The sequence below is a fragment of the Pleurodeles waltl genome, chromosome 6 (genome assembly GCF_031143425.1).
Source record: "Pleurodeles waltl isolate 20211129_DDA chromosome 6, aPleWal1.hap1.20221129, whole genome shotgun sequence".
Classification (NCBI taxonomy): Eukaryota; Metazoa; Chordata; class Amphibia; order Caudata; family Salamandridae; genus Pleurodeles; species Pleurodeles waltl.
Genome location: NC_090445.1, coordinates 77,062,705 through 77,074,914, shown reverse-complemented (window position 1 = coordinate 77,074,914; position 12,210 = coordinate 77,062,705). Strand labels below are relative to the sequence as shown.

Below are 12,210 nucleotides of genomic sequence, written 5' to 3'. Positions count from 1 at the left end.
TCCTGCTGGAGTCTTGCAAAACCAAATCTGATGAAACACCCACAGGAGAGACCCTAAATAGCCCTCAGAGGGGAATTGGTCACCTAACAAAGTATGGACCTATCAGGACGGGTCTCTAATGTCACCTGCTGGCACTGGCCACTCAGATTCTCCCAGAGTTCCCTGACCATCCTGAAAACAAGATGGCTAAACCCAGGGACACTCTGGAGGAGCTCTGGGCACCACCCCGGGGGTGGTGATGGACAGGGGAGTGGTTACTCCCCTTTTCTTTGTCCAGTTTCGTGCCAAAGCAGGCACTGGGGGTCCCTGAAACGGGGCAGACTGCATTATGCAAGGAGTGGACCATCTATGCTCTTCAAAGCATTTCCAGAGGCTCTGGGAGGATACCCCTCCCATGCCTGTAATACCTATTTCTAAAGGGAGAGGGTGTAACACCCCTCTCCTAAAGGAAATGCATTGTTCTGTCTTCCTAGGATCGAGATGCTTAAGCCCCAGGAGGGCAGAAGCCTGTCTGTGAGGTGGCAGCAGCTGGGGCTGCAGTGAAAACCTCAGAAGGGTGGTATGGCAGTTCTGGGGAGTCCATGATGAAGCCCCCAGGGTGCATGGAATTGGCCCCCCAATACCAGAAGCAGATTGGGGGTACAGTTTCCAGTTCCTAGACACCTCACATGGCCATATTCTGAGGTACCATTGTGAATCTACATATATGTAATGACCTATATGTAGTGCTCACTTATAATGGCATCCCCACACTCACGAAGTCTGGGAAAATGGGCCTGGACGCCGTGGGGGCACCTCTGCTAGTGCAGGGGTGCCCTTACACACAGGTACTATGCACCTAGTCTTCAGGGTCTGAAGGTTGGACATATAGGTGACTTATAAGTGACCTGGTGCAGTGAAAAATGGCTGTGAAATAGTGCTTACACTGTTTCACTCAGGCTGCAATGGCAGTTCTGAAGAATTGTTTGTGTGAGCTCCTTATGGGTGGCAAAAGAAATGCTGCAGCCCATAAGGATCTCCTGGAACCCTAATGCCCTGGGTACCTAGGTACCATATATTAGGGACTTATAAGGGGGGGGGGCAGTATGCCAATTTGGAGTGGAATACTCGGTTACCAGTATGCAAGTACAAATTTGGAATCAGAGACAGCATAAGCACTGGAGTTCTGGTTAGCAGGACTCCAGTGGCACAGTCAAGCATGCTGACAAAACAGGAAAACATACTGACATGTAGGCCACAAACTATGAGCACTGGGGTCCTGACTAGCAGGATCCCAGTTAGACAGTAAAAACACACTGACAAACAGGCCAAAAACGGGGGTAACCATGGTAGAAATAGGTTACTTTCTCACACCAATGACAGTGCTTCAGCGACCATGACGTTGCTGCTTGCACTATGACCTGTGGGCACAGCATGTCTCATTGTCCAGCTTCACCCTGCAGCCTCAATGCTATCAACACCAGTGCTGCTGATTTCATCATCATCCCAAAGCTCGATCTGCAACACGTTTGACTTCAAGGACCCAACGACCCCTGCACCGACCTCTGAAATCAATGCCCGCTGACGTCAACCATGCTGTACTTCAGATCTCATCACAAGGACCGCAACGCCCTACATTTCCAAGATACTGTATGTGGGTCTTCCCGACACTGTAGCTGGCCCACGATCTCGCGGTCTGCCTGAACTGTTGGATTGGTTGTTCACGACCCTGAGATAGCCCCAGACAGAGATATCAACTTTGAGGAACTGGATTTTTAAGTTATTTCTTGCAAAATTCATATCTTTATTCTTGATTTGGTCTTGTTTTACACAGATAAATATTGGCTATTTTTCTAAAACTAGTGTGGCATTCTTTTGTAGTGTTTTCACTGTATTTCTGTGTGTTATGTGCAAATACTTTAGACATTGTCTCTGAGATAAACCTGACTGCTTGTGCCAAGCTACCAAGTGGGCGAGAAGGGTTATCTGAGGTGTGTGACTCCCTTATCCTGACTAGTAAGAAGACTCCCTACTTGGACAGGGTGTAAACCACTGTCCACTAGAGACCCCCATTTCTAACAATAATGGTGGTAAATTGTTAGATATTGTGTAATCAGCACTATGATGCATTGCACAGTCACTCACTGATTCATCTAGCTATCATACATGCACCCTCTTGTTAAACGATTCATCTATGCATTCACCCAATCAGCTATACACCAATGCACTCGCCCATTAATTATCCAGGCATTCACTTATTTTACTAATGTATCCACTTATCAATCCACATGTTTACACATTCTCATATTCATCCAATCATCCACAAAAGATGCCTCCCTGTGGGATTCTGCCTGGTGGCGTTCAGACATCGGATCACCCTTTCACCCCAGCGCACAAGCAAAAAAGCGAAAGGATCATCATTGACAGCAAGCTGGACTTATCCCTTCAGGTCAAAGTCATCACCACGACCTGCTTCCACATGCTGAGGATGCTGAAATAGATGATCAAGTGGCTACCCAACAACACCATGAAAACTGTCCTCCAAGCCCTCATCACCAGCAGATTGGACTACAGGAACACCCTCTACACAGGAGTCACCAAAGAGGTCTCAAAAAGACATCACAACTTCCAGAACGCCAGAGCCAGCCAGGTCCTCAACCTCCCACGCTGGTCTCACATCACCCCACACCTAAGGAAGCTGTGTTGGCTGTATAAACATACGTGTGCAGTTCAAGCTATGTACCCACACATACAAAGCACCAGACAACACAGGTCTTGCCTACCTATACAACCATATGCAGCTCCACAGGCATCTACGCTCCGCCGGACTCTTTCTTGCACTCGTAACCTGCATATGTAAAAGCAGAGCATGAGGTTGTGCTTTCTCATACATCACTCCTAAAACGGGGAAGGACCTCCTACGCCACATTATTCTCATTAATTCTGCAAGAAGCCGAAGAACTGGCTCTTCAAGTAAGGCCCCTCAAGGCCAGCACCACACAGCTGCTACGACCCAGGACACCTTCATGTGTGAATAGGCGCTATAAAAATCTTCATAATATCCATTCAGTCATACATAACAACTTGCCCATCTGTGAAGAATCAATTTAAATTAGCAAGTGGCCAGACCTGTTGGCTTACAAGCGCTTGCTCTCCGTTGATTTCTCATTTCAGAGTGGAGGCACTCAAATTTTTAAGGTGCAGACACTGTCAGCTCAGGGGTACACGCTCCCACGTTACACTGGTGTCAGGCGCTCTGAACTCGAGGGAGACACATACAGCTCGTGTTGCAGATATTCAAAACACAACCCCTGACACATTCAAATACAGAGCCAAGGCCGACAGGTGCTTCATGCCATGTATGACACTTTCAGTCTGTCATTGTTTAGCCTACAGCACTTTGCAGTCTGGAACTTGTAGTTTGACTCTTAGCATCCAAAGCTAGCGTGCAAAGTGCGTTTCAGGAAACAGCTAGAAGTAAACACTTAGGGGGTCATTCTGACCCCGGCGGTCCGCCAGGGTTGGAGGGAGCACCGCCAACAGGCTGGCGGTGCTCCACAGGGTATTCTGACCGCAGCGGTTCAGCCGCGGCCAGAAAGGGAAAACCGGCGGTCTCCCGCCGGTTTTCCACTGCCCTGGGAATGCCCCATGGCGGCGCAGCTTGCTGCGCCGCCATGGGGGATTCTGACACCCCATACCGCCATCCTGTTCCTGGCGGTTCGCCCGCCAGGAACAGGATGGCGGTATGGGGTGTCGTGGGGCCCCTGGGGGCCCCTGCAGTGCCCATGCCTATGGCATGGGCACTGCAGGGGCCCCCGTAAGAGGGCCCCACATTGTATTTCAGTGTCTGCATTGCATACACTGAAATACGCGACGGGTGCCACTGCACCCGTCGCACCTTCCCACTCCGCCGGCTCAATTCTGAGCCGGCGTCCTTGTGGGAAGGCTCTTTTGCACTGGGCTGGCGGGCGGCCTTTTGGCGGCCGCCCGCCAGCCCAGTGCAAAAGCCAGAATCACCGCAGCGGTCTTATGACCGCGGAGCGGTGTTCTGGAGGGGGGAACTCTGGCGGGCGGCTCCGCCGCCCGTCAGGGTTAGAATCACCCCCTTAGGGCCATATGTACTAAAGCATTTTCCCATAGAGACAGAATGGGTAAAACCCTTTGATACATCTGGCCCTTACTGTTCTGCAGTGATGACGCAGAAATGAAGGTTTTACATTTATTAGCGCATAAACGTTGTGCTGCAATAATCAAGTGTGACTTTAACCGAACTAATAAAGATTGTACGGGGACAAATGTGCCCTCAGAGTAGTTCGCCAACATTTATAAGCGTGCTTTATATAACGTGATGTATTAGAATTGTACTAATCTGACATAACCGTAAACGTGTGCCATGATTTGCTTGTTTGAAATGTTTTAACTTAGCATAACTTTAGTGGAGGCTTCGGCCTAGTTGCCTTGTCTCACGGTTTAGATGCTCGTGTTTTTCTAATGTGCTAATAAAACGTGTATTTCTGCTTGAAGCTGTACTTTTCCAGTGAGATCGGTTCACATGCTTATCTTAAGGTTTCGTGCCAGCCTGGCATCTTCTTCTTTGCTCCAAGGTCAATCTGCAGGTGCAGACAATGGAAGCTCTGAAAGTGAGTTAATTGGTAAAATATGTTGCAACTTATGTTTCCGACTCCAAGGATAATGTATGCCTAGGTAGAAGCTTGTGAATTGTAGTTTTGATTGGACAATTTGAAGCCAACCTATGAACCCTCCAATGGAAGACCCTACTGGATTTGAACTGTTGTTTATTTAAACCTGGTGCACAAGAAGAAAGCAGCCATTTTAGCCATTTTAGCCATCAGCCTTTGGCCATTACCCACTGCACCCATGGAGGACATTATTGCCCATTGCAGCCATTTTTAGCCATTTTTGGCCATTACCTATTAGCCATTAGACATTAGACATTGGACATTAGCCATTTGCAGGACATTGCAGCCATTATGGCCCATCTTGCCGACTTCGTCATTTTGCCATCTTCTACGATGCCAATTGATGTTCGACGCCATTTTGAATGAGACTTTGATGCTTTCTCTAATCGAGAGAAAGAGACTTTAAGTAATTCTCGCCCTAGAGACTTTAACTTTGATTTGCCCCTTTGCATAAAGTAATAGCTTTGTCCTTTTATCTTGCCGCTGTGAGGCAATTGCCCCGTCCACCCTGCCCCTTTGCCCCCGCCCCATGCTGATCGGAAACTGTGAGACGAAGACTTCCTTGAATGCTGATTGAATTTGGTAAATATGAAAGGAAAATGTACAATTGCATTGTGTTTCTTTTTAGGTAACCAACTGCTGATTTTGATAAGAGCCCTAGTTAGGAGTTTTCCAAATTAATGTTGCTAAATTGTTTTTGCATGAAGTCCCACATGCAGATGCTAATTTGAGGTTAGATGAGGATTCATTTGTTGCACGATGCAATTTGAGACCTTGTTATGCTGACTAATGTATGCAATTAGCTCATTACAGATTATAGTTTTAGTGGTTTGCGTTGCTATTATCGAATGCATTGTTATTCAAATGCTGCATAGATTGCATCTTTTTCGCCGTTATGGACAGCTATTAATGTTCATTTACATATATCATTTGGTGTTGAGACACATTTATATTGTGCTAGCTTTGTTAATATAGGGAAATAAATTCATTAACTTTGAATAAACTGGTGTGGTTATTCATGGCCGAAAGGTCATGGTTCGCCGAAATGTTTTCTGGATTAATTGTATGTTATGTTGATCAGGGCATTGCTTATGTTCGTTATTGATTATTGATTAGATTAAATAGATTAATCTCGGGTGAAGAGAGCCCCACTTGGTCAAAAGATTCATCGACCCAAGAGCGTCCAAATACAGGTAATTTATTAGTACGGAACGCTCTATCAGCAGCAAGGCTCCCACCTCTTGATTCAGCACACACAGCACAGACTCAGACACTCACTCCCACAGGCGGACGCCACAGCACAGACCCAAACATTCTTGGGTCACCTGCAAACACAGCAGGTAATCTGGCGACCCCCTCAACTAGGATAGCATTAGCTGAATGAACAAAGCCAATGACAACAGAATGCTCCGCAAAGATGTGCATGGAAGGAGGGAGAGACAAGACAAGCACAGGGCTGTGCATGTGCAGCACCCAGTGAAAGTGGGAGGGGCATAAGGATAGAGAGACACTCCCACTTCACAAACTGGGAGAATCGAAACTAACTGCCCCACTCCCTCTCCGGCAGGAACATGGCTGCAGCAAACCATCTCCGGAGCCTGAAGGAGGAGGCCACCTGCTCCATATGTCTGGAATATTTCACAGACCCGGTGTCCGTGGAGTGTGGACACACCTTCTGTCTGACCTGTATCACTCAGTGCTGGGAGGGGCTGCAGACAGACTTCCCCTGCCCCGAGTGCAGAGAAACCTGTCAACGTAAGACACTCCGACCGAACAAGAAACTGGGAAACATGGTGGAAACCCTGAAACATCTTGACTTACCGAGTTCGACCCCCCAGGAGGCGAATCTGTGCAGAAAACACGAAGAGAAAGTGAAACTGTTCTGTGAAGATGACCAGGAGCCCATCTGTGTGGTCTGCAGTATGTCACGTGATCACAAGGCTCACACGGTGCTCCCCATTCGAGAGGCTGCCCAGGAGTACAAGGTATGTGTGCTACAGAGCTGGGTCGGGGTGGAACCAGGCCACACGGTACACCAAGAGGCTGCCCAGGAGTGCAAGGTATGTGTGCTAGAGAGCTGGGTCAGGGTTGGAACCAGAATACACAGTACTCCAAGAGTCTGCCCAGGAGCACAAGGTATGTGTGCTAGAGAGCTGGGTCAGGGGTGGAACCAGGCCACATTGTACCCCAAGAGGCTGCCCAGGAGTACAAGGTATGTGTGCTACAGAGCTGGGTCAGGGGTGGAACCAGGCCACACTGTACTCCAAGAGGATGCCCAGGAGTACAAGGTATGTGTGCTAGAGAGCTGGGTCAGGGGTGGAACCAGAATACACGGTACTCCAAGAGGCTGCCCAGGAGTACAAGGTATGTGTGCTAGAGAGCTGGGTCAGGAGTGGAACCAGGCCACACGGTACCCCAAGAGGCTGCCCAGGAGTACAAGGTATGTGTGCTAGAGAGCTGGGTCAGGGGTGGAACCAGGCCACTTTGTACCCCAAGAGGCTGCCCAGGAGTACAAGGTACGTGTGCTAGAGAGCTGGGTCAGGGGTGGAACCAGGCTACACTGTACTCCAAGAGGCTGCCCAGGAGTACAAGGTATGTGTGCTACAGAGCTGGGTCAGGGGTGGAACCAGGCCACATTGTACCCCAAGAGGCTGCCCAGGAGTACAAGGTATGTGTGCTACAGAGCTGGGTCAGGGGTGGAACCAGGCCACACTGTACTCCAAGAGGATGCCCAGGAGTACAAGGTATGTGTGCTTTAGAGCTGGGTAGCGATAGTGGCAGACCACACTGTGCTCCAATTCGAGAAGCTGCCCAGGAGCACAAGTTGCATGTGCTGGAGATGTGGAGAAGGGGCACGGCAGGCACTCACTGTTACAAACATTCCAGAGGTTGATCAGGACTGTAAGGTAAAAAGTTACTTACTAGCTCTAGTGGCTCTAGTGTTAGCCAAGACCTTTGGATAGTGCTAAAATTATATGTATACTACATTTATTTATAAGGGCTTTCAGACAGCCCTCTTCATCAATTGGTCTGGCATTGAGTCATTCACATTTTTCTTTCGCCTGCTACATACTTTTGGATTCCGTAGTAGCGTTCTTCTCGCCGAAAAGCACTTTGACGCGCTCCTCAGGGTTAGTAAGCGATATATAAAGGGGCGATGCTTCAGCCAGGGGCTTACTTCACTGTGAGTGATGGCATTTTGCTATTTCACAAGGAGCACATCCGCACACAGTGCCAGGGGCATCTATGGCAATAATTGATTTTTGAGGCCAAAAAAATATGATTTTAGCCCATGCTGTATTTAGATTGACGAGGGCCTGGTAGTTTTACCAACAATAAAGTGTGCAAAGAACATGACAAACAAGCTTTGACAAAGCCAAATGACTGGAGGCCATTTGTTTGTGTATGTTTCACGTGCATAAAAAGCTTTTTCAATGCTTGTATATCATGTGTCTCCTACGCTCATTTCCAAAGAGCATATAGTTCATCAGAACTGCTGTGTGATTATGGGCTTTTTAAAAAGCAATCTGCATGTTACCTTCTTACTTTATGTATTTTTATAGGACATAGACACAGGGGTGTAGGTTCGGGGGTGGGGGTAGGGCTGGGTTGTTACACCCCCCTAATAAATTTACTTTTGGATAAATAGTTGGGTATAAATGCTTCCAGTTGGGTATGGTGAAATGTCTGTGCGATTTCACCAGAGACTTTTACGTATACATAGACAAAAACACACACACTCTCCCCTATTCCGTTTTAAAAGACTTTAAAAAATGTTGGTTATTTTTACAGAATATTGTTTTCTCTTACTGAGTATCCCTACCAATTTGCATTCCGCTCTCTTTCCACTGCATCTTAAGCCCCTCTCATGAGCTGGACTTGTTGTGTAAAATATTTTAACATTATGGGCCTCATTACAACCTCGGTGGCCTACTCAGAAGACCGCCAGTGCTGGCGTTATTTCTGGCTCCCTAGTTTGACTTTTCTGCTGGGCCAGCGGACGGTAACATTGTTACCGTCCGCTGGCCCAGCAGAAAAGTCACATCAACATTTCTGCCGGCTCGTAATAGATCCGGCGGCAATGCTGATGTGCAGTGGGTGCAGTAGCACCCGTCGCGCATGGGCAGTGCAGGGGCACCCCAAATTCCCCTTACCGCCAGCCTTTACATGAAGGTGTTTACCGCCGTGGCCAGGCTGGCGGTCGAGGACTCATAATCCCCAGGGCAGAGGGGCGGGCAGTACGGCCTTGGCTATTGCGCCACGGTCATAATAGCTGGCAGAACACCGCCAGCCTTTTGGCAGTGTTACCGCCAGATTACCACCAGCCGGCAGGGTCGTAATGAGGCCCTTTGTGCCCAGGTGATTGTTGGAAAATCTAAAGTTCACCCCGCACACCCTAATCTTACTGACCAAGCTACGCCCAAGCAGAGAACCTTTGTGCTCTGATTTACACTTGTTCTGGGAGACTAGGAATGACACAATAGGTCTTAATCTGATTAGATATTTCCGTGGCTTTCAACACCGATTCTCACTCCTTAGTAATGCATAGGCTGCATAAAGTCTGTCTACACTCTGCCTCTTACAGTGGTTCAGATCTTTCTTGAGTAATAGATCCCACTCCATACCAATGGCCCCCTTCAATTCTATTCCCCACTCGTCCAATTGCGAGGTCCCTTAAGGGTCTTCTCTTAGCCCATCCTATTTTAATATCTATGTCTCCTCCTTGACGGGCATTGTTAAGACTTGAGGCTTTGAGATTCTCTTGTATGCTGATCACACCAGTTTATCATTTCTATTGACAAGAGACACACAGAGACACGAGGGAACTTGAAAGACTTGCAATCTGATGTTGCTAAATGGATGCACGCACACTGTCTGAAACTCAATACAGATGAAACCAAAATCCTGCTCTTCGGAGGGGCAAACAAAGTGTGGAATGACGCGTAGTAGCCTTCTCTCCTGGGTCCTGCCGCCAAGCCAAAAAGAGTACTTAAGAATCTGGGATTCCTAATCGATGACTCTCTCTCTGCAGGATCAGGTGAGTACAGTATGTGGTAGAATTTTTTTGGACTCCTACGCATGCTGCGGAAGCTTTTTTGGCGGATCCTGGTAGTGTGGCTAAGGAACATTATCCAGGTGCTGATTATGAGCAGGCTAGACCAAGGCAATGCCCTGTATTTAGGAATGGCTGACTATCTGTTTAATCTCCTTCAACTTATCCAAAATGAGACAGACAGACTCAGCACTAGAAGAAGTTCATCCTTGGCTTGTATTAATTCACTTCATTGGCTTCCGGTGCACAAGAGAGATAAGTTTAAGTTATGGTATGTACATAAGGCACTTCACGACACTGGACCAGCAATCTTGCGTGATCAAGTCACTTTTTACCACTCAGTACGAGTGCTTTGATCTTTGAATCAAGCTCTGGTGAGTAGCAGATGAATGTTTCTTTTTCTTGCTCTACTGTAAGTGTGTCTCAACTGCATATTGAATTCCCCCTCCTGGGTGTTGGTCACTGACCAGGCTCAGATCGCCTTCCTGGATGTTTGAGGCCTGACACCCCACACTGGACTTGTACAATGATTCAGTTTTTCTGCTGCTTGTGCATGACAGCTTTTTTTTTCTACATCCAAGGGGTCCACATCTAAGACAAGTGAAGGGGGATGGGTACTGCAATGGAACGGCACGTCAAAGGAGCACCCATAGCAACCACAGTGGATTTATGAGGGGTGTATCAGACCTCCTTCTGAAACGTTATTAAATAACTTAAACACTAGTGTTATAGAAAGACTTTACAGCAGTGTCCTATGGCCATTATTAACCAAAGGAGGTGCTCATGCAGATCTATCTTGCACATTCTGGACAACAACTAGCATGAGCAGAGCAGAATCTGAGGTCTCTGCTGTTCAAAGTATATGTACAAGGTATTGTTTTTTGGCACTAGATGTGTTTCCAGCTTTAGGTATCTTTTCCCCAAAATTATATGCTTAAAGCAAGCAATGTCCATAAACTTGTGCAAATGGCTGTAGCTCACACAAACCCTGGCAAACTCAATATACACTTAAATGGTTGCCTGCCTTCATTCCACTGCTGGGCACCAGTCCTCTAGCTAGTGGTTGTGTCAGAGATTATACTGATTCTGGAGCCCTATACACCAGAATCACCATGAGCTGAATACTTCAAAGCCCTACATCTAAGAAAACAATGATCACATTGAAATTTTACAGTGCCAGAGCGGCTCTCATGTCCAAGGGTCTGGACTCTGGCTGAAGCAAAGACAAAGCTGGAGAAGCAGGTTTTGGGGTTCAAGTGCAGGTATCTCCAGATCCTCCTGTAGTTCAGGACTCCAAGTAACTTCCATCAGTTAGCTCTGATGGAGTGGGGATCCTTGAATCTCAATCTCTTATTGAATTCATCAACAGGAATCCCCCTTTGGTTGTATGGGCCTTTGATTGTGAATTTGAAGCATAATAATTGAGGTATCATCAGCAATTCATTACAATTACAATAAAACTAATGTAGCTACACATAAACGAGAGAGAATAGTGTTCAAACCATAATGTTTTTATTTAGCAAATTAGTCAAATCTCTGTCCAGATTGATGAGCAAAAGTACAGTAAACATTTCCTCAAAGCATACAGTTGAAAAGGATCAAGTCATCAAAATGTGTATAATATGAGGAAAAAGATGCAAAATATAATCGTATAAGAGAGGGAAAATATCAAAAATAAGTGTTCGATAAACGAGCATTCCTAATCTATATAAAACATTGAAAGCGGCAAGGGGATTTGTAAGAGGAAGAAGGTGTCAGCATTAGATGTGGATTACGGTTCAGGGGAGAAGCACAAGTGTTCAAGGATGAAGATCAACCCTCTGGGTAGGGAAGATCTGCAGAGTAGAGAAGATGTCTCCGCCCAGCATCAGAACAGGATGTACTAAACTATACCAGGCAACACTTAATTAAAGCAAGAAATAAACTTCTGGAAGACTCTCCACTTCCCACCAAGCGGACCAATCAGCGATCATTGTTCTTTAGGAGTGATAGAGCGGTCCGTAGTAATAGTTTACTTGTGTCCGGGCGCTCTTTAGGCCGATGAATCTTTTGACTAAGTGGGAACTCTCTGTACTCTTAATCGATCAACTCCCTCTAATCAATAATCAATTACGAACATAGGCAATACCTTGATAGACATAGCACTTAACAATTAATCCAGAATACATTTCGGCGAACCCTGACCTTTCAGTCAGGAATAACCACACCAGTTTATTCAAAGTTAGTGAATTTTATTTCCCTATATTAACAAAGCTAGCACAATATAAATGTGTCTCAACACCAAATGATAAACATATATGAACATTAATAGCTGTCCATAGCGGCGAAACAGGTGCAATCTATGTAGCATTTGATTCACAAGGCATTCGATAATAGCAATGCAAATCACTAATACGATAATCTGTAATGAACTAATTGCATACATTTAGTCAGCATAACAAGATCTCAAATTGCATCGTGCGACATATGGAACCCTCG

At 46.6% G+C, this 12,210-nt stretch overlaps 1 protein-coding gene across 1 annotated transcript in view; it reads left to right on the top strand.

Moving 5' to 3' along the window:
* Positions 1 to 6,240: 6,240 nt before the first annotated feature.
* LOC138299237 (E3 ubiquitin-protein ligase TRIM39-like) overlaps positions 6,241 to 12,210 on the top strand; it is a 143,927-nt gene continuing 137,957 nt past the window's right edge. The window contains exon 1 of the mRNA XM_069237364.1: positions 6,241 to 6,664. Coding sequence (XP_069093465.1) covers positions 6,251 to 6,664 — 414 coding nt within the window. The 5' untranslated portion in view covers positions 6,241 to 6,250. The remainder of the gene's footprint in view (positions 6,665 to 12,210) is intronic.